Source organism: Rissa tridactyla, chromosome 15 (assembly GCF_028500815.1).
Source record: "Rissa tridactyla isolate bRisTri1 chromosome 15, bRisTri1.patW.cur.20221130, whole genome shotgun sequence".
Lineage (NCBI taxonomy): Eukaryota > Metazoa > Chordata > Aves > Charadriiformes > Laridae > Rissa > Rissa tridactyla.
Genome location: NC_071480.1, coordinates 1,376,787 through 1,398,193, shown reverse-complemented (window position 1 = coordinate 1,398,193; position 21,407 = coordinate 1,376,787). Strand labels below are relative to the sequence as shown.

Here is a 21,407-nt window from a genome sequence, read left to right as displayed (position 1 = left end):
TCATTTGGGATGAACAACTGGCACACTATCTAAGGCATCACGAGGAGAAAGGAACAGCCATTGCAAGCACCAACAGAAGAGGAAGAGGTGGAAAGGATGGTGGCCAGGTGACAACATCTCCAGGGCCAGTAGTGTGCTGGGGTCTGTCTTTCCTGCGACTGTGATTAAGGAGTTGTTGAAGTACCATCAGAAGTGATTTTAGAAGAAATTTGTCAAATGAGTAGTAACAAATCTCTGGGACCTGGTCATCCCGGAGGACTGCAGAACTCTGAAATATTCAAAGGAACACGTCTCTGCTGCTAAGCACAGTGTGCGACCCAACATCCTTATCTGTCATGGGTGGAGAAGAGTGCTAAATCTGATGCTCATTTTTACAATAGACTCCAGTGAGGATCCAAGGAACTGAAAATGAATAGATGTTCATTCCAGATTGGAAATTTGTTGAATAGATGTAGCAGAAATATGGAGGAATTCTATGTATGAGGGTTATCAAGCCCACCAATTGCTCAAGGCTCCTTGAAAGTTCACTGACAGTACAGATAAGAGTGGGTGAAAGAATACAGTGGCTGTGGATTTCCACCAAACTTTTAATGAGATTTCTCCTCAAACATCTCTAGCTCAAATCTTGTAGGTGGGAAGAGGAAGAGCCTTCCAGGGACTAATAACTTGTTAAATATAAGAATAAACGGCCATTTTTCCCATCTGAGTGAGGTAGTTTGTGGAGTGCCAAAGGAACATGTGCTGGCAGAGGGCTCCTCAGCAGAAACATTAGGGAAAACGGCTGATGATTCAAAATGACTAAAACAGTTAGAAGTAAAACTTCCTGCAAAGAGTTGCAGAATGCTCTCTCCATGCTGAATGCCTGAAAGATGAAACATCCACAGAATCACAGAATGGTAGGGTTGGCAGGGACCTCTGGAGATCACCCACTCCAACCCCCGGCCAGAGCAGGGTCACCCAGAGCAGGTGGCACAGGAACGCGTCCAGGTGGGTTTGGAATGTCTCCAGAGATGGAGACTCCACCACCTCTCGGGGCAGCCTGTGCCAGGGCTCTGCCACCCTCACAGCAAAGAAGTTCCTCCTCATGTTGAGGTGGAAATTCCTATGATCAAGTTTGTGCCTGTTACCTCTTGTCCTGTCCCCTGGCAGGCAGTGGCAAGTTCAAGTAGGCAAATGCCACTGAGATGGCACTTACCAGGGCCTGATGCAACCAGACGGTAAGAATCATAGAATCATAGAATCATAGGGTTGGCAGGGACCTCTGGAGATCACCCACTCCAACCCCCTGCCAGAGCAGGGTCACCCACAGCAGGTGGCACAGGAACGCCTCCAGGCGGGTTTGGAATGTCTCCAGAGATGGAGACTCCCCCACCCCTCGGGGCAGCCTGTGCCAGGGCTCTGCCACCCCCACAGCAAAGAAGTTCCTCCTCAATCCGATGAGATTCATCATCAATAAAAGTAAATAATGCACAGAATGGGGAAGAGAAACAGCCAGTCTGTGCAGCTCCACAGTCAAGAGACCAGCATTAGCACTCAAGGAAGAGAGACTGGGGTCTCTTCAGACTTGAGAAATGACAGACCCATGTCTAGGGGCTGCCAAAGTGACCGGTACAGTTTCTATAGCCTTCTCAGAAGAGCACCTCAGTGGTCTCAGAGTGCTGGCTCCAACACCACCTGGACAGGGAACTATATGGAGAGAAGTGCCAGATAAGCAAGATCATATTGAGATGTTGTTTGTACTGATATAGAGTTCTCCTCAGCCTCCCTAAGAAAATTCCGGTTTAACCAGGAGGTGAGTTTTTAGATGAGATCGTATGCAGCAGTTTGAGCCCCTTGTTCGACACTTCAGTCTTCCTGCTCTTCCCTTTCATTTTTGGTGTAATTCAGCAGAGTGCCAATGCTGATTTTGGGGATCTGGGCATTCAAGGGAAGGAATATCAGTGGCCAACAGTCTGTGGCTGACAAGAAAAAGGAATTAAGGAAAGCTGCAACAGTCTCATCCATTCCCTCACAGCCTTGTACTGGTAGGGAAGAGGGAGCAAAGCCATAACGGCAGCAGTCCTGCACAGGCACTGGCGTTCAGGACAAGCCCTGACAACTCTTGGGAGCAAACCCTGGCACTGAGAAACTCACGCTGTGTGAGGGGATGCTTAGGTGCCTCACACAGCTAAACATCTGGTGTAAATGTGCTCAGACAGAAGCAGGCTCACTCCTTCAGCTAGTGAAGAGCTACCTACACACCCCGAGATACATGGCCAGCACAGCCTCCCATATGCAGTGCTGGTATGATACGTGCTCTCCAGAGGAACTAACTGCTCAGGAATCGCCTGCAGGTTAATAAAAAGTCCTGAGAAAAGAGTAGGGAGGAAGGAATAAAGGCATCCCATCAAAATGGAGGTCACATCACCCAGGTGGGACACCGTGTACATCCCTAGCAAATTACCGACAAGGATGTGCCCGCTAAATCACACCACACTTCAATCTGGGTGAACAGTCACCAAACAAGAAAGTAGAAAGCTTTCTTCTGAAGCGTAGATACCATCTTGTCCACTTAGCCTCTGTACACTCACAGTGACTCAAGCTCAAGGAACCTGTGATCTTTGCATGACTCCTTCTCCCAGGCTTCTGCGCTTGGGGAGTTTGCAGGGTTCATCCTCCATTCTGTCATGAAACTAAGGAATTTATCCACATCAAATAGACTCCATCTGCTGCTGTCTGGCCATCCTCCCCAGTTGAGACAGACCACACACCAATTTCTTGTTCACTCTGAGATTTTACTAACCTGTTTACTTTTTCAGCTGCACATTTTGCAGCCCCTACCCCATCTAAAGGAATAATAAATGTAGTGCTTGCCCTTTTTCCCTGTTGATCATTGCCCAACATTTCTACTTTTTCTTGTGTATTCCTGATTTTGACTCATCACAATACCTGCTTTGGAACAATTCTGAGGTTTCACCGCACTTGTGTGGGACCATGTGAAAAATTTTCTGAAAGTCAAAACCTGATTTTTTTGATTGGTTCTGTTTTATTCACTGCTTTAGAGGCACTTCTAGACTGCCCAGAAACACTATGAGACCGCAGCCTGTATCCATCTCACCCACTAATCATTTTAGTACTCCATGCTAGGAAAAAAAGGAAAGCCTTTGTCTTCATTTGTCATTTAGGTGTGCAATGCATCACCATGAAAGAAGGAAGACTATGATACTCAAGGGCTTTAGGGGACCAGAAGGCTCCTATGCTGTCCTCATCCTTGATGTGGGGTCTTTCAACAAGTCCTCTTCTGTGCACGAGTCTCAGCAGAGACAAGGTGCCGGTGGTGGAGGAGATGGGAGAAGCCCACCGAGCAGAGTGCCTTGCAGCAGGGTCTAGGCCTGTCCTGCCAGCATCCTCCAAGCATTTGGTATCAGACCTGGAGCTCATGTGCCCATCCATCACATCTGCAGATAATCCTGAAGGGGCAGATGGTCAGATCCAGGATGAGATCAGCACATGAGGTGCTGTGCGCTTTGGGCAGCTCACCTCACCTTGCTGGTCCTAAGCCATCCCCACTGATGGCCTTCTGCTGCCACAGGGACATTTACCCCAAGTAGGATCACACTGTGCAGTGTCTCCCTTGCACTCCACCCCTCTTCCACTGAACTCAAAAGACTGGAGATGGTAACTTGCAGGCAGAAAACGACACAAACACGAACCACTGAAGTAGCAGCAAGAGGGGACTGAGGAAGCACCACTCATTCTCACAGGAAGATGTAGCCTTGGAGTGAAAAAGTCCTGGAGACACTTCCTCTGGGCTGCTGGGTGACGTGTATACTGTCATGGCTGATGTGGAACCAGGGACCTCTCCATCACATCTGCAGATAGTCCTGAAGGGGTGAAGGGACAGGTCGAGAACATGAAGCGCTGTAGGGCCAGAGCCTCTGCAGGTGGGTCCCCCTAATGCATGATGGAGAAGACATTAGGAACCAGCAGGCTCCAAAGGGAGGAGGGACACCTGAGTGGGGCTTTGGCCGGCAGAGGCAGTAAATCACAGAGGAGTTTGCAAAGGACAAGAAACTGCAGTTGGAGACTGTGGGGATCGATGAGTCCTTTCTTGTCCTTGAGCTGCTCATGGTGTGGTTCTGCTAAATGGTGGCATTTGTTTCAGGACAGGGTTACTTATAAGAAGTCCATTAGACATTTCAAACATAGCTGACTAAACATTAGGAAAAATTACTAAGGAACAAGCCTCCTGACCACCTTGCTGGGCACTGCAGTAAACTGTGTTTACTGACTCAGATTAATGCTTGGAGATTAATTTATTTCAATAACCTCTTCCTCATCAGACCTTAAGGAATATCCACTTCATCAGTGGATATCAGGAAATCCCATGTCCAGCCCGTGACGGGGAGAGTGCTCATCTCAGGACAGCCTCCTTGCATGGGCTACATGGGGGTGAGGGACCCCAGCACTTCTCAGCTGTAACTGGGGCACTGCTGGAATCAGACCTTCTGGGGATACCAGGTTTCTAAGGTCTCTGGCACCATGGGCCTACAAGTCTGGAAGCCCTGAAATTCCTATCAAGAAGCCAAAATGTTTAAGAGGATTTCCCAGAAACCACAGGATTTAAAAAAAAAAAAAAAAAAAAACGGAAAAAAAAAACATCAAAAGAAAACAAAAAAAAACCCAACCAACCAAAAAACCCAACAAAACCTCAAACCAGGTCTGAGGGAGTTTTCAGGTGGGTGTTTATTATCTAGCGGGAATTTAGGCAGCTTCCTAGGTGAGACGCATGTGTTGGGGAAGCTGAGACCTGTCCTTGACTTAGCTTGACTTGTTACAAGGTAAAAGGTGCCATCAGTTCATTTCTTTCCACTCACCTCAAGTGAACCCGACGTGGGCTTGCGGGGGCAGACACCCTCAAAGGATCTATATCTCTTTACTTTGCGTGTTTGCAAAAAGTTTTTCTTCTCTGAGAGGATGCTTGGTCGGTGGAGAAGCGTCCTCCGCTGCAGCACCATCCTACGCTCCTCCATGTGCCCAGCCTCCTCGTGCTCATCTGCAGCGCAGGAAACTTTAAGGCAAGATTTAGCCCTGCCTTGTATATTTGGCGTTATTCTGAGTGTCTGTGTATAGCAGAACAAGAAGGCGTGTTCCAAGTGCCTGCACCATATCCTACCTGAGCCACGGCGAACATAAGCATCTCAAGTGGATAATACTGTGGATGCAGTCACGTACTGACAAAGGTGTGCACGGAGCAGCGCAGTTTTGGGCATGCCTACGCTGCAGGAGGGTCGCGGAGACGAGACACCTGAGCGCCCCTGTGCTCGCTGCCATCTTCCCGGCGCGGTTGGGGCTCTGTGCAGCCCAGGCACTGCCTGCTCTGTGCGCCAGCACTCAAATTCCCTGGGCGAGGGGCAGCAGCAGCCGCAGCCACAGCCCCGTTTGCTGAGTAGCCGCGTCCTCTGGCTCCCTGATGGGAAGGGCATCCAACACGGCACTCAGGACCTGCACCCAGCCGTCCCCTTGGCCCGGGACACTTGCCCTGACCGCAGCCCTTCCTTCGTCTTAGGGTCACACAAACCCTAGACCCACACTGGCCGCCCCGGTGCAGGAGCCGGGGTCTGGGGGGCCAGCCTCGCACCACGCTGCAAAGAGTTAAGCCTTCACTCTGTTGATATTTCCAAGCAGTTCCCAAAGTCAGCCCAGACGGGGAGCGCCCTGATTGGCTGCGTACCGGCCGGTAGTAATTAGTATCAGATATCAAACTTCTGTCTTTGCTAAGACCCTTTCCGATAGTCGCTGCTCCCCGCTAGACGATGACATCAGCCAGGACACCCAGCTGCTGGTAGTAAACTCCGGGCAGGAGGAGGCTCTCACCAGCTCCACGTTAATTAGTTCAACACAGCCCAGGGGCAGCAGTCGGTGTCTGTGGAGGGTCAGTGCTGGATGGGACCAAATCTCTCAAAGCCACTTGCTGCTTCTTGCCAGCCAGCTGTAAAAGCACCCAGAGAGTCCAGGAGAGCTGGATGAATGCTGAGCACTAGCCGTGGTCTGGTCGGCTTTTCCCTGTGGAGGAAGTTAATGGTTTAAGTGAGGGGCGTCTGGATCCGGTCCCCGAGTCACCATGACACTCCTGGGGTCTGAGCACTCCTTGCTGATTCGGAGCAAGTTCAGATCAGGTAGGGGAAACCTCGAGATTTCTCTTAAAACTTCTCTCTCCAGCAAGCCGTAGCCACAGACTGTTTTGCATTAAATGTGTGGAAGAAGCATGTGAGCAAAATATTCAGGGGGTCGTAGAGCTGTCACAGCTTTGCTCTTACAGAGGCTGTTCCGCAAGTGGAGAAACGCATCTTCTTTCCTCTCGGTTGATTTTTTTTTTTTTTCCTCCTGGTTTTTCATTGTCTTCGGTTTATGTCTGTGGTTTATTTTGGTAAAACTGCAGTTCCCAGGTCTCCTGCCCTGGCCCTGATGCAGAGGATAAAGGCAGGAAGCCAAAAGGGCATCTGGGATAAACAAGGTACCTAACGCCATCCGAATATTCCAGGTGCTCGTGTGGGTCCGTTCTGTAATAATCGCAGTGAGGATGGGCCTGACGCTCTCTGCCATGCAGGCAGCTGACTTTGTTCCATTAAGTTGTGACTAATTGGAGAAAAATGAATTTGAAGAAATGCGTCATTTTTAGAAGTAAAAATAACAAATGGAACATGAAAAGTATTTAAAGTGACATCATCAGAGAAATAAAACCAGAGCCACACAATTGATTGCCACTCTCGGAGGGTTTGCAAGTCAAACATGCCTCCGTCTCGTAAGTTAGGGGAAGCACCGGTAAGGGGCTTCTCAGAGGACGCTCAGCGCGAGTGAAGGTGAGTGAAGGTGAACTATGGGACAGTCACTTCTAAATCAGACCCTCTGCTGGATATTCATGCCTTTATTCACTGGCTTTATTTATAGTAAGTATGCCGCGTTTGTGAGTGGGTATCTTTACTTGTAATTTTTTAAATGAACATAACATACTGTAATATTAATGGTAATGGTAATGTCAAAAAATGTTGTCGAGGAGCTTTCTCTGACCTTCCCGGCGGTGAGGTTCTTCCCGGGAATGTTATCTGTGAGGATGTTCAGGCAAACCAGCTGTGTGTGCCGTATGGGACGCTGTAAAACCGGACGGGGCAGTCACGTTGGAACATGCAGCAGGTCTGGCATGTCACCCACGCCGTGTGTGTTTTTGCCTCCTTGTGCATTGCAGATAATGAAATTAGAGATTTATGATACAGATGGTAGACATGAGTGGTGTTATCAGGATCTCTTAGATAGCTGGGTGGTCAACTTAAACTTTGTTTTCTCAGCAAATACAAAGTTGGCAGTTGGTTGAAAACCCAAGAGTGTGTGTGCAAACACAAGTGTCCTAGTCTGGCTGAATTATACACAACTCGGGTCCAGGGCTTTGGTGTGGTTTCCATATCGCTCTGATCTTACATTTCATTAGATTAAGTCATTCCTTAGATTTTGTTGGTATATTATGGTACATTGCTGTTCATTTGAAAAAAAACCTCGGTCTGTAACAATTCCTCCAGCAACTACAAAGCAACACTGCCACCTTTCTGACAGAGGAGGATGGGCTCTGCTACATGTCCCTGCATTCTTTTCAAATGAACCAGTATTGTTTTTAAGCCTCATTTCTGGTTTATTTGTAAGCTGGCTTTATTATAGAACCAACAATGGGATCTCTAAACATATTTTTCAAATGATTCTCCAGTAAAAGTAAACTTGGTGGGTCTTTGCATCCATAAATTCTTGTGCCTTTCAGCATTTCTAGGGCAGTCAATTTGCAGGGCATTCTTTGGTTCATGACTTATTCCCACAGCTGCCATCCCTCACTGTTGCCTGGTGAAAGATAGGTTTCCCGTTTGACAAGATTTCTCTGCCTATTTCTTCTGTTTGAGGCGGGCTTGCCAAAATCCCAAATGTGTGTCTGCATCTCGCTGTCCCCACTGCTGGGACCGCCGCAGGTAATGTGGGACATGGCCACAGCGCAACCCTGGTCATCGCTATCTGTGGGACAGGGGAGGAAGGAGGGATGCTGAGGAACACAAACAAATCACAGTGCTGCTTTCAATTTGTGCTGGATTTTTAGTAACGTAGAGAAGAAAAGCTAACATGCGATGGCTGAAGTGCTCAAATCTCCTTTATGTGCAAAGTCTCTATGGGGCAGCGTTTCCTGTGGTGTCTCTGCTCCCTGTGCAGACTTCGGGAGATGTAAACCCCACAAGGATGGCAGGAGGTGCAGAGCTCTGATTTACTGTCCCCCATTCGCTCGGCGGAGGGATGAACATCTCAAACAACCCATCGTCCTGCACGACCCCCCTCTGCATGGCTTAGGGCTGTGGTGCGCTGACAGACAGCAGCAGTGTCCGCGGACAGCCGCGCCGCTTGCACGCAGCAAGTGACGGACGCACCAGGAGGGATCAGGCCCTGTAACGCCAAGCCCTGAGGAGCTGCGCTCCACGATGCCCCGTTGCTTTGGAAATGGTCTTGCGCTGGCAGGTGTGAGGCTCTGCTTGCTCCCCAGGTTTGGGAAGGATTAGCTGTGCTCTGTGAATCATGATGAGTCTGAATCCCTGTTGAAGGATTCCAGGCCAGCGTTAATGAGGGCTGAGGTAAATCTTAATAACTAAATTTTTGCTGTCTCTCCATGGCTTGCACACACTGGGCAGCTGGAAGAGCTATGTGTGTGTTAAAGGGTGCTAGAGATATATTACTTGCTTGTTGTTTCCTCATCCCAGAATCCCTTTAATCTCTGTGGCACACAGCAGGCAGAAAGTGGGGCAAGGAGGTGACAACTAGAAGATGATGGCACGTAGGTGTCCCTCCTAGAGTGGCTCAAGGGTCAGCTTTCCAGTTTCTTACTTCCATCTGGCAGCGTCAGTAACAATAAAAAGAAAGAGTTTGCCTGGGAAAGGCTGATCTGGTGGAGGCAGCGGCTTTGTCACACAGTCCCCAGCAACCCTCCCTTGACTCCCACAGGGTTTTCTCCTGCTCTTCTCTCTCCAGTGGTCCACAGTGAAGGACCAGCATAGCCGTGAACTGTGGAGAGATGGTAGCCACCCCAGCGCAGGGCACCAGGAACCACCCCATAGGAGACAGACCAAATCACCAACATGCTGCAGGCCTTCAGGTTCCCCCTCCCCTTCCTCGAGGATTTGTGAGCATGTTTATTTTGTCTGTTTTGCCAAAGATAAATATACTGATCTGAGGTCATCCTGACAAATTTTGCAGGAATTCAAGCCTGCCATGCTATCCCATGTGCTCCAATTATCAATGGGATTGCACTAAATCAACTAGGACATCTAAGGGCTGTTCCAGAAACATATTTAACTCTTCCCAGAGACGATCATTTCTGTGAAGCGATCTCCCGCTTTGAATACAAACCAATTGTACGCCAGCAGCAGAGAAGCGTTGTCATCGGACAGAGCAAAGAAAGCTGGCAAACGCAGACTTAGCCTTAACACTGACCTTTTCTGTCCGGCGACATGGAAAGAGAGTTTCCAAGGCCAACACCTGCATAACATCAGTGGTAGTTCAGATAATCAGTGAGAAGTGAAAGTTTAACACTCTAAATATGGCCCTGCGTGGCTTGGCATGGGGTAATATCCAGGCCTAATTGTGGACACATGGGTGTGAATTTGCAGAGAAAACTTGCCTGGCTACACGGAGCAAAGGATTCCTGCTTGCACATAGGGCTTGAATGAAGCTGGCTGAGGTGGGGGAGGAATTTAGTCTGTCTGCCTGTGACAGAGAGAGGGATTTGGACCAAAATCAGCAGGTTAATAAAGGCAGAAGAGAGTAGGTCTTTCTTGGTAGGGTGTTAGGCCAGGCATTTTGGCAGAACCTTTATTTTCATTTTCCCAGTGTCCAAAGATAAAGCGGGTGCATGTGTTTGTTCTCAGATCATGAACTCATACAGTTCACAACTGGTGCGTGCGTTCAAACCATGGCCTCTGTAACTGGTGACTGTTTTGTGATTTCATGGTGTTTTTGTAAAACGCTGCCTTGATATAGATCGGTTTGTGCTTGGTTTTGTGTTTCCAGCATCTTACACCTTGGTGTTTTACCTGACAGGCGTGTTTCTCTGTCAGTCAGGCATGTGTTATAGCACAGATTGAAATGTGCCTCACTGCTTGAGGACAAGGATGGATGAGGTGCTCACAGGGATGCTGAAGGGATGCTGAAGGGATGACTCTAAGGAGGGCTGGTGACAGCCTGCTCTCCAGACCGCGGCGAGGCTGGGGTTGCACATTATGATGGACACAGCTCTTGGAAGGATTTCACAGCTGGTTGTTTTTCAGTAGTGACCTGTGGTGGTCTGGGATCCTTACTGGTGGTTCTATGTCTCTTCCAAGGCACCTGCAGGCCCGGATGTCGGTTTAGCGACGTCATTCTCACCAATGTAGATGAGATTTTTGGTGCAGAGCAGCCTCCTGGGTAACACACAAATTCGTAGCACATCTGCCTTGGAGAAGGTAAAACGTTCCCACCTCTGAAGTGGGCAGAGGTAAAGGTGGTGTGGCTGGGACCCCTCCGAGGCAGTGCCCAGCCAGGAGAGGACTGACCAGGGCTTTCCACGGCTCTCCTGGCTGAGTGGTGCCATTTTCAGCTGGGCTGTGGCTGGCTGAGCTTCATCTCTGCTCACACGGGTCTCACAAGGGCCATGTTGTCAGAGGATAACTTGGGCCTGGAGATGTGATGCTACAGAGAAATCCCTTTGTGGCACCTGGCCATCAGCAGAGTAGGTGGGCCAAGAGCCATGGAGGGGCTCGGGACAGAGCCCGGCCAAGGTGTTTTTGCAAAACAGCAGCTCCAGAAAAGCATCCTACGATGCTCTGCTGGACCAGTGCTTCACCCTGCCGGTGGTGGCACCCAGGACTTTGGCTGGCTTGTCACCCACCTCAGGGTGACTCCGCATTAATTCACACAAGTACAGACCCCACATCAGGAGCTTGGTGTCAGCCTGTTGCTCAGCCAGGACAGAGCACCACTGCTCTTGGCTGCCCTGCCCTGTGGACGTCCTGCTTTGACAATGCTGCGAGAAACAGCCACAGCCCCGAGAAGGCCACAAGCAACACAAAGGCACCCTGCCACGGAGCCAGCCCTGCTCCTGCCCTGCTGGGACCTTGGGATTGTCGAAGGATCCCACATGTGTCTCCCCCTGGGCAGCTTCTCTCCCCCTGGCATGCTGGCGTAAGAAAGCCTCAGACATCACCTGTAAAGACAGTCCCAAAGCAGGCAGCAGTTCTGCCCTTCAAGGGAGGCTGAGTCCCAAACAGGGCCGTCCTCTGCCAGCCAGTGTGTGAGCAGGGGCGAGTCACAGGGTTCCTCTGGTACACACCACGGCCATGGACAAACACGTGTTTCACATTTGCTCAGCTGCCGTTTGACATGCAACAAAGCTGCTGCTGTTGAAAACAGGAGTCCCTCCTCCCCATCACCTCGTTCCTCATTTGCAGCCAGCTCCCCACTGGCCCAGCAGAGCAGCCCCTGTCCTGTGCACCATTCAGCTGCACTCATGCTCCTAAAACCCCAACTTTGGGCCACAAAGGGCAAGAATGAGCTGCTGGGGTGGCTGGCAGAGGGGACAGTGACTTGCTGCTGCTCTTCTTAGTGGCAGTGACAGCTTCAGCTGTTTGTCAAACTGCTGACTCCCATCATGGTCATGCACTTCGGCCAAACTTGTATAAGGTGGTGCTTCTGCTGGTCCCCTTCACTGCACAGCCCAGGAGCACCGGGAAGCAGCACGAGGTGCAGGGATCAGCAGGCAACTGCCCAACCATCAGTTCTGGTAACAGCGGTGACTTATTTCAGAGGAAGATGAGAGCACAGCAATTGCACTGGTTGTGAATGTGGCTCCCAACCAGAGCAAAGGTGCTGGCACGGACCAGGCAGGGAGAAAACCAGCAATTATTGGAATTTCACCTGAAACCACACAAGAGAGCTGGGAAGAGTTGAAGCAGTAGAGCCTCTGCCTCAGTGACTCCCACTCCCAGAGGGTCTGTCAGATGGTGGGTCTGAAGTCAAGAAGCAGCAACGGATCTGCAGCTCCACCTGGGCAGCTTGTCTCAGCTGTGAGCCTGACCTGAATGCTGAGAAAGCCTCATGCAGCCTCAGAGTTTCCAGGGAACCTGCTCTGGCTGCTACATAAGTGTTGGTGGGAAGGGGCGAGCTCTGATCCAGCCAGCTTCTTGGATACAGACCATCACCAACAGTAGGTCAGGTCAGCCATGGCTTTGCCTACCTGCCCTGGTCCTGAACCCTGCGAGAAGAGCAGTTTCCCCACCTCCCTGGGCAATGTGCCTCAGTGCTGCTCAGCCCCCTCTGCTGTTAAAGCCAGTTCCCCAAAGAGAGGAAGGTGCTATGAGTGCTTTGGCAATGCCCCAGAATGGGGATGCTCTGATGCAGGTGATAAAAAAGTCCCATCCCGTCCAGCTGCAGAGCACTGGACCCAAAGTGCCCCCACAGATTGAAGCAGAAGGCCAGGTCTGCCTGCTGCTGGGGTGGAGGGAGGATTTGCTCATGTCTTTCCCAGTGCATCACCAGGCCAGGCAAGGCCCAAGCTATCCTCTTAGCTTCCTAAAGCTCTGAGGTCAACTCCTTGGGACGAGGATGAGTCATGACTGTGAGTCATGGACAGTGCTCAGAGCTTGGGCCACCAGAGCAAGCCATGACTGACACCAGGAGGTCTTCACTGCACCGATGACACAGCCCCACTGCAGAGGATGCTTCTGGAAGCTGTATCACTAAATGAGATGGCGTTAGCATAGAAGAGAGGAGTATTTCTAGCAGAAAAAAGTTCACGGGCAAAATTGCTGGAATAGCTGTGACAGGCCCTGCATCATCTAGGGAGGGATTTCTCATCATGGGGTGCCATAGGAGAGAGCAGGTTTGCTGAAAGCAAGGCTGTCTCTCAGCTGATGGCAGCTGATGGTGCCAGCACAGCTTGGCACCACAGGGTGACCAGTGTGCCTGACTGCTCCCTTGGGAGTACTTAGAATAGTTTGGGTTGGAAGGGACCTTTAAAGGTCATCTAGGTCTTCTCTCCATCCAAGCTGGTGCAGACAGGGAACAAGGATGCTGGGAGTGTGGGACCAAGACTGTCCCACCAGCAGTACTCTAGCCATCAATCTTTTTAACAAAACAGTTCCTCTGAAGTGTTAGCAAAGCAGTTTCCTTGAAAAATAAGAATATTCGGGAAAAAAATGATTCCCGTACGTGGTGGGTGACAGCATCCTCAAAGTGAGTCACCGGCAGCACTCAGAGCTCAGGCTTCCAGACAGGTTGCGAAGGAAGAGAACAGGAATGCAGCTGGGGTCAGATACAACTTCAACAGATTTCAAGTCCCCTTCAAGAAACACCTAAGTGGCGGTCATTGGGATGGTGCCAGGGGCTCCTCCAGCCCTGCTTTTAGGCATTTTTGGTTGTAAGGGAAAGGTGCAAGCCTGGAGCTGAGCTGCAGGCTGCAGCACTGACTTGGAGACTGACGAAAGTGGTGGCTGCTTTACTTCTTCCTGCAGGGATGTTCAGTCTTATTGTCTGATGCTGTCCACAGCTGCGCTTCTTCAGATGGTTTGCAACAGGATTTGGAAGTTCATAGAGATGATATTTGGAAGTTAAGGCATGCATCCTGCTGCATGAGGGGGTCCAGAGATGGATGAATATTCAGTGGCTGAAATCACTGTTTCCACCATTGAGCCTGGGCTGCTCCTGGAAATGGCCGGCGTCTGCACACGCCTGTCCTCACATTTTCTGTCAGTTTGCCCTGAACAGGCAAGGCTGGATAAACTTTTCCTCTTTGCCCTGTGGTTTAAGAATAGGCCAGGAAGTTTGTAAGCTCAGCATGGCCCAAGAAGAACCACGTGTCTGGGGGAGGTTGCATGGCCTGCCCATAGCCGCTCACCCATGGTAGAGCTTAGCTCTCGCGCTCAGAACAGCTTCTGTCACTGCTGGGTCACAGTCTTTATACCTGTCAGCATGAAAAGCAATTTGGAGACTTTTTCTCCCTGCACAAAGTTACCATTAAGTAATATCAGGCCCCCTCTGTGATGGTCTATCAGCAGAGCTTAGCGCAGGAGGCAAAGGAGAGGCTGCTGCTGGAGCATGGACCAGCTGTGGTAGGGTTGGCTCCCCTGGGTTGTGCACTGTTTGCTGGCAGGCAGTAGGACGTGGGAAATCTGGGGTCCTGAGTGCACGCAGCATCCAAGCAAAGGCAGAGCTATGGCAGTGAAACCTCCATACGTTTTCAGCACTTCTTGCATCAAGGCAGATGCTATATCTTATAGCCACCACACTGGAAATCATCATCAACTTCCAAGCTATGCTTCAAGGGAATTTGTAACATCTTTTCCTCTAAACAGGCCTGGCTGACAGCTGATTGCACCCTGAGGCCGCTAAATTATTTGTCTTCTAGGAAGGGCTATGAAATAAGCAGAAGAAGCAGAGAACGTGGGCTTTGAATGCACAGTCATCTGACCAATAGCATCCCCCTTGCTCATTTGGATGAGGTGTATCACTTGGCCTGGCTGTGTCGGAAGTTGGAACAAAATGGTGCAAATAATTTGGCACGTGTGGGAGCTGTGAAGGGAAGTGATGGAGCATCCTCACATGGGACATTTTACAGCTACACAGGGCAGACCGTTGTGTCCTTGGCAGTGTTGTATCTGTTTCTAGACGTCTGCTGTCTCTGATTCCTGTTTGATGATGAGCTGTTGTGTGCAAATTGCCTCAGTTTAAGGGAAGATGCTCTAATGCCTGGGACACTGGACCAGGACCCAGGAGAGCAGAGTATTCTTGGATGAGCTACAAAGCTTCTTCATTCTTGGACAGTCTCCGACCACCCTTAGCTCACTTGTTCCATAAAGATACATCTCTTCCTCAGGGAAAGATGGTTCTTCAATATTGTGACCAGTCACAGAGAAGGTTCTACACAGAGAAACTGGGGTCCACCTCACTCTGTGTAAGACACCTGCCACGAGCTGGCTACCATTAAATTGCCTCTATAGTCAAGGAGGAAAGACAGGCATTCCTTAAGCATGGACTACCAATTTGGTTTTGAGGTCCCCTGAGGGTGATGATCTGCAAGGGGGTGTAGATAACTGGGTCCGATGTAGATAAATCCATGTCCATGGGCAGAACCAGCAGTTACTGGGGGTGGTGCCGTGGGGCAATGGAGGGCTACAGACTTCCCTGACAGCCAGCGACTTCCAGTCACCAGCTTCACTCTGGCAAAAAGGGAACGCCATGCATGCAGACTTCCCCAGGTACGGAAGGCTACATTTTTCCCTCACAGCAAGAATCTATCTTTGGAGTCCTAAGAAGAGCTGGAATTTGGCAGGAGATCATTGTCCCACGTGAGGCCTTCACTAAACATTTGCTCTGAATGTGAGACATGGTTTGTCCAGAGGACATGGAAAAGTCACGAGCAATGGCATCTCAGGGAGCCTTGTGATTTGGGGCCTCCTCTGGAAGGGATTATTATCCAACTCCATCCCACATGCCAGAGAAGGCGCATTGTGGATGTGAGCTGGTGGCAGAGCTCCTGAGGACAAAAAAGCCGTTCTTCCCCCTCTTCCCCTTCCACCACCAGCTCTCTCAGGGCAGACAAGGGGATGCAGTGGGGGGCTGTGCTGGTAGGCCAGGGATATGCGTGCAGTTATATAGTGAGGGCTGAAAGATATATGTCCTTGTGGCAAGCTGTACTGAGTGTCCAGCAGGAAAATTTGGAAAGGATTTTTATGTTTCACCTCGTGATACAAATGTCGATCTTCTTGAAGATAAATTTGCAAAAACAAAGGTGTAGAATATGTTACTAACTCAAAGTACAGGCAGGGTTACCTGAGTGATGGGATGGACTAACATGTGCAGTCCTGGGCCATGCAGACGGCTGCAGCCTTGCACATGGCTGGCTGCAGGTGTATGGTGGGTTGCCATTGTATGCTGTAAATATTGAGAGGTGCTTCTTCGTTAAACATGTAATCGATGCTCTGTAGCTGAGGCCATGCCACTAAGCTGCTTAGTGACCCTGATCAGTGGTTCACTGCCACCTGTCAGGGCATTGTTTCCAGAAGGAAGGTATACTGGAGATTGCAGGCCCTTGGAGCAGAGGGTTCATACAGTGATGGCACTAACCTCTCCACACCACATTATCTGCATTCCCCCTCGGTAGAGGAAGCATATGTGCATCCAGTCCCGAGCCTTGCAGGATGGGAAACGTGCTGCCAGACCCTCAGGAGGTTGATGGTGTTGGAAAGCCCTACTCAACCCACAGTGCTGGGGTGAGGGAGGACCACCCAGCTTCAGACCTCAGAGCTGAGCAACTATTTGAGCTGAAGGTCACCTGAGGCTGCTATTACAGGTGCCAGGCAGGGATCAGTCTGTCCCAGGCACTAGGGTACTGCCTGCACCAGAAGCAGCCCTGCCCTGATCATCTGTCCGCAAAGCTGAGGACTGGGTCAGTGCAGGCTCCTCCCTGGCAGTCCTCCTTGGCTTGGGGCACTCTGCTGCACCAAGAATGGTCAAGCACCCGCAGAGATCCATGCCAGTCCTCTGTGCCACACACAGACCCCCGGAAACATTGTCCCTGATAGATGTATTAGTACCTCAGTAAAATCCTGCAGCTTTTCCTGATGCTTTCTCTCTCACAGTTTTGCAGTTACGGCTTCAGCAGAGGAGGACCCGTGAGCAGCTGGCAGACCAAGGCATCATGCCACGTGAGTATCTTTTTCTGCCTTTTTCACCCACTCCTGGCTCAGAGGGGCTGTGTTCCTCCTGGGCACTCACGGGGCACTGCGTGGCACCAGCGGCCTGCTCAGACCCACTCAGCTCTGAGCAGATTGCTACTAGGGGGGATTTTACTTCCTGCCCTGTAGAAATATGGTGGTCCCTGGTGCTGTACAATGGTGCCCAGCATTTGCCACACAGACTATAATGCCACTGCTCAAACTGAAGTCAGGAGAGATGCTTATCTTACACCATCCAAAACACCAGCTGCATAGCCCCCTTTCCCAGAGGTCACTGTAGCAGGACAAGCATATCCAACTCCAAGCAGAAGACTCACGAAGCTCTTCACGTAGGCAAGGGCAGACAATCTCATGTCCTCCTGTAAAAGCCAGGAACCTCTGTGTCAGGATCAGACCCACAGAACGAGGAAGAGGTACAGAGGGCCCATTCCAGGAGGCTGTGGGAGAAGGAAGCGGTGGGTGACAGCGTTGGCCCCAGTGTGGAGGGCAGCCACTCACTCTGGATGAGTGAGACACATCCAGATCTGTGCTTGTGCCCAGCCAGGACCCCACAGGACAGAACTGTGTGTGTACACTTGAGGTCAGTGAAACCCCACCTGGGCCTGCAGACTGATGAACGATGTCCTGTCTCCGACCACATTCATTCTTGCTAACCTGGCATTCAAGCCTGAAGGACAAGCTCCAGGCCAGCATTGTCACGTAATCATTCAGCATCAGAAAGCCAGTTGCTAGAGCCCAAAGAGTAAGTGAATGAAAATTATCCCCTTCTGCACCTGCAGGTGCATCATGAATCCTGTAGCACTACTGGAGAACTGATGTTGGGAGCTCAGCCCTGCTCGATGGATAACTCCATCCTGACCTAGCTCAGGCTCCGTGTGCATGAATCTGTGATTACCTGGGACCCAGGTAGAGAATTATCCTTTCTGTCTCATCAAGGGCCCCTTGGGTTCACTGCTAAGATCACAACTTTCCAAAGGCTGCGTCATTTTTATGAAGACTGTGACGCAGCTGTTGTCTAAACCGCAGAACAACTCACTAAGAGCACGGCTATAGCACTGCTTGCTGCACCCTGCCCATCCTCCTGCCCTTCTCACGCAGCTGCCTTCCTAAAGGATTGTGTCAAGGTAGCCAGCAACAGACGCCTTCTCAGTATAGTACTGCCGGCATCAAGCAGTAAGAAAATGTGAGCAGGATGACAAAAGTCATCACCGTCAAAATGATCCCATGGTTTTACGACTGATACATGAAGGTTCTTTTCATTTTTCTTCTGTTTATTTCTTTAAAAGTTCAGATTTTATGCTGCCTGCCACCAAAGGGCAAGCATTTTCATCACAGGACTGCAGGAGTTGGAGCTGGACATTGTGACATTTGTTATAGTATTGCAAGCCCTGGCAATACGGTCAGTGGCCAAAAATATGTCTAACAATTCCTGAACTGCTAAGTCCACTCTGTGAAAGTGGGAACACTCGGACAGGTGCAGGACACCCCATTGCACATACACGGAGCAGCAGTGCCAAGTGAGAGGTTTGTGTACTGACGCTGCCCCGCGGGGCCCGGTGCACGGGACCACGCTTTTACAAATGGCACCTAACTTTTAAAACCTTACACATTGCAGACCACATATTAGGTCCAATTTACTTGGTGGCAACTGAAGTGTATTTTCCTGTTACTTAGGGATTCTTTGCACTCCCAGCTTCTAGGTTGACATACTGCAGTCTGGTTTCTGTCCAAGAAGGCCATTTTGGGAAGCTTGAGTGCAGTTCACTCACTGAAAGTAATACAAGAAAAGGCACTTTTGCCATTAGAAAAAACAAACATGCAAAATTTAACTGCTGAATTTGACCTCAGGAGGAAGTGTCAGACATTAGCATTTAATACATGGGAGCCCCAGCCAGCTTCCCCATGGCTTGGGCGTGTGCAGTCGTTCCTTATGAAGAATAAGTCTATGTTTAATCATGTTTTCCCACGCTCTGTTGGCTCTGAGGACCAGCAGGTGAGGTGGACTTGAGGAGGTGCACCTGGACAGGATCTCAGTTCACATGCATTGCAGCAGGGCAGGAAATGAACCCCTATGGCTGTAACACACAGTGGTTGAGAATAGCCCTTCTGGAAAGAGAAAAGCTGGGCATTTCTGGTCTCCATGGTGAGAGCCAGGTTTGGTACCAGGCTTGGAGCATGCACTTGATCCCACATTCCACATCAGATTTTGCACAAGGATTGTTTTCAACCCATTGCATACATTTTCTGCTGATATAATCCCAGGCCAGAGAAACTTTGTTTTTCTAACTGATCCATTTTATACAGAGACCAGAGAGAGAGATGGAAGGTCAGAGTAACATGATAGCTTTGGATAGAAACTTTGAGGGCTTGTAGAAACCCTTGGAGGAAGGGGAGTTGATGACTATACGGAGAGCTTGCTGAGCTGTTCAGCAGTGCAGCTGTAGCGTGGAGACATGCTATAGTGTGAGCGTGAAACATTGGAGTAAATCCTAGGAAACTGTGTTTTGGTATCCAAGAGAATAGTGCAAGGAGAAATGTCAGTCTTACTTGAGCATGGTGCAGTGAAATGAATATCCCGCCCAACCTGTGTTTGGTTAGACTAGAAAAGATCAATGCCATTACACACCTGAGCTCTGCTCGCACTCCCTTGGATGTTCCTCTCAGAAATGTGAAACCTTCAGATGGCCACATCACTGTGGAAGGCAGGACACTGCCTAAAGGAGGATGCTCAGGAGCAAAAGATAGTAGCATTGCACAAGACTTCATGTTCAAAGCTGGACTGATTGTCAGATGTTTTCAGGTTGTAAATTGAACAACTGGTTGGCAAAACAATCAACACTACTGAAAAAGGCTCTACAAATGAGGACAGGCGCAGACTAGTAGGCAAGGGCAGCCTGTGAGTCCCTTCAGCCCCATGACTCTGTGTATGGGGGGGTCCTCTGAAAGCAAGCGGAGATCCGGGTTCATTGAGACACAGCCACGCTCCTGACGCACAGGAGTGCAGGTGAGGGCAGAGCCTGCCCCATTCTTCAGGCTCACTGAGTCAGAAGATTCCAGTTCATGCAACAACACATGCAGTTTTATTTTCCCAGTTAAACTGGTATAGACCCAGCAAAAGCATTTTAAACAAGAGCATGTGGGGTCACTTACAGAAAGGCAGGCCGTAGGGCTGAGCATGGATGAATCTTTCCTCTAGACCTGCACAGGCACCTACACCGAACCCCAGCCAGATCCTGCTCACCCACCCAAAAGGAGGGGGAGACAGCTTTCAGAACCAAGGGTTCCTCCAGACAAGGTTCCCCCCACCGTGATGAGCTTCAGAAATAGCTGCACTTGAAGGAAAGACCTTCTTGCTGTATGCAGCCACCACCTCATCCTCTAACTTAACTTAAATCTTAGAGGCAACAGTCCCAAGATTATCAACACCAAGCACAGTGTTGCCCTGTTGCCTCCAGACCCTCAGCCATCTCAAGCTGACATGTCATCCCCTGACAAGTTGTCTGAATAACAAGTGCTAGCGATGTCTTTATTTGTTTTGCAGACTAATACAAGCTGCAGCATCCACATAATTCCTCCAAAAATCTTGGTAAATGACTAAATTCTGCAACATGTTCCTCTTGAATAGCACATTTGGTCAATGCCCATGGCACACTCCCAGTGTCAGTACTTCACAGTGAGCAGGGCTGTAAAAGTCATCTCTCTTGCTAACTTCATTTTCTTGTGTGCACCATTTTATTTTGCTTCTGATTAAGCCAGCTGTCACAAGCCCTCATGGCTGCTCACCGGAGCATGGCACAGTAATGCTAGCTTGTCTGTATGTCCGCTTTCCAAAAGTTAGGAGCAGGAATGTGCCTTGTGTTTTACTGTGATTCACTGGAGGTTAGGCAGGTTACCCTGGGTGTTGCATACCAACAGCCAATTCAGAGGGCCGTTTCCCGGCTGCCCTTAGTCTTCTCTTCATCCTCCTCTAGACTTCTGGAGGATAACATGTCCTGCGTGAAAATAATTTCTGTCCTTATTGGATCCCATTCAGAAGATGGAAAGGGAATTCCTGTTGCCAAACAAAAAGTTGTAGCAGACTGGTTTTGTGGGTCAGGACACCTTCCCCTTCCCAATGGGAACAATTAATTTTGCTTGCTTACACAGCCAGAAAAGAATTTTTGCAGGATCTGAGAAATATTAACCCCTTCCCCGTGCAAATTCTGCTCCAATTTCTACTGAACCAGAGTAAACAAGGAAATGTGCAAGGTCCTCCATGACCCTGGTACAGACTGCTCCATGGGACTGGTGTTCACCGGTCCAGAGTCAGGGATTATTGGCTTTCCTTCAGGATCCCCTCTGGGATAATCCTTCTTGGTGTCAGGAGATGCCGAAAGCATGATCTGCTTCCTGGTAACTGGCCGGGCAGCTGCTCAGGGAAGCTCCACGTCACACAGATGCTTCTGGGCAGGGGACAGAACAAATGCCTGGTGAGAGGGAAGCTAAAGGAGAGGGAAGGCTAGTCAGCGATGGAAGAGGGACAAGGGACACCAAGCTCCAGGGCCTTGCTTGAAATACCATCGCTGGAGGCTGCGCCCACATGGCCCCAAAAGGCGAGGCAGGTCTTTTCGGTTTTCCTGCTGGCCTCAAGCCCCAGTCACC

The 21,407-nt window shown here is 50.0% G+C and overlaps 1 protein-coding gene across 16 annotated transcripts in view; it reads left to right on the top strand.

Moving 5' to 3' along the window:
* The window catches only part of MYOCD (myocardin), a 260,871-nt gene that overhangs the window by 215,827 nt on the left and 23,637 nt on the right, over positions 1-21,407 (top strand). For 11 of the 16 annotated variants that reach the window (XM_054221830.1, XM_054221826.1, XM_054221828.1 and 8 more), the window contains one exon: positions 16,671-16,736. In XM_054221830.1, coding sequence (XP_054077805.1) covers positions 16,671-16,736 — 66 coding nt within the window. Of the gene's footprint in view, positions 1-5,782; positions 6,159-16,670; positions 16,737-17,545; positions 17,673-20,307; positions 20,353-21,407 lie in introns of those variants that run through there. The other 5 variants (XM_054221835.1, XM_054221832.1, XM_054221825.1 and 2 more) reach the window with 4 other exon arrangements.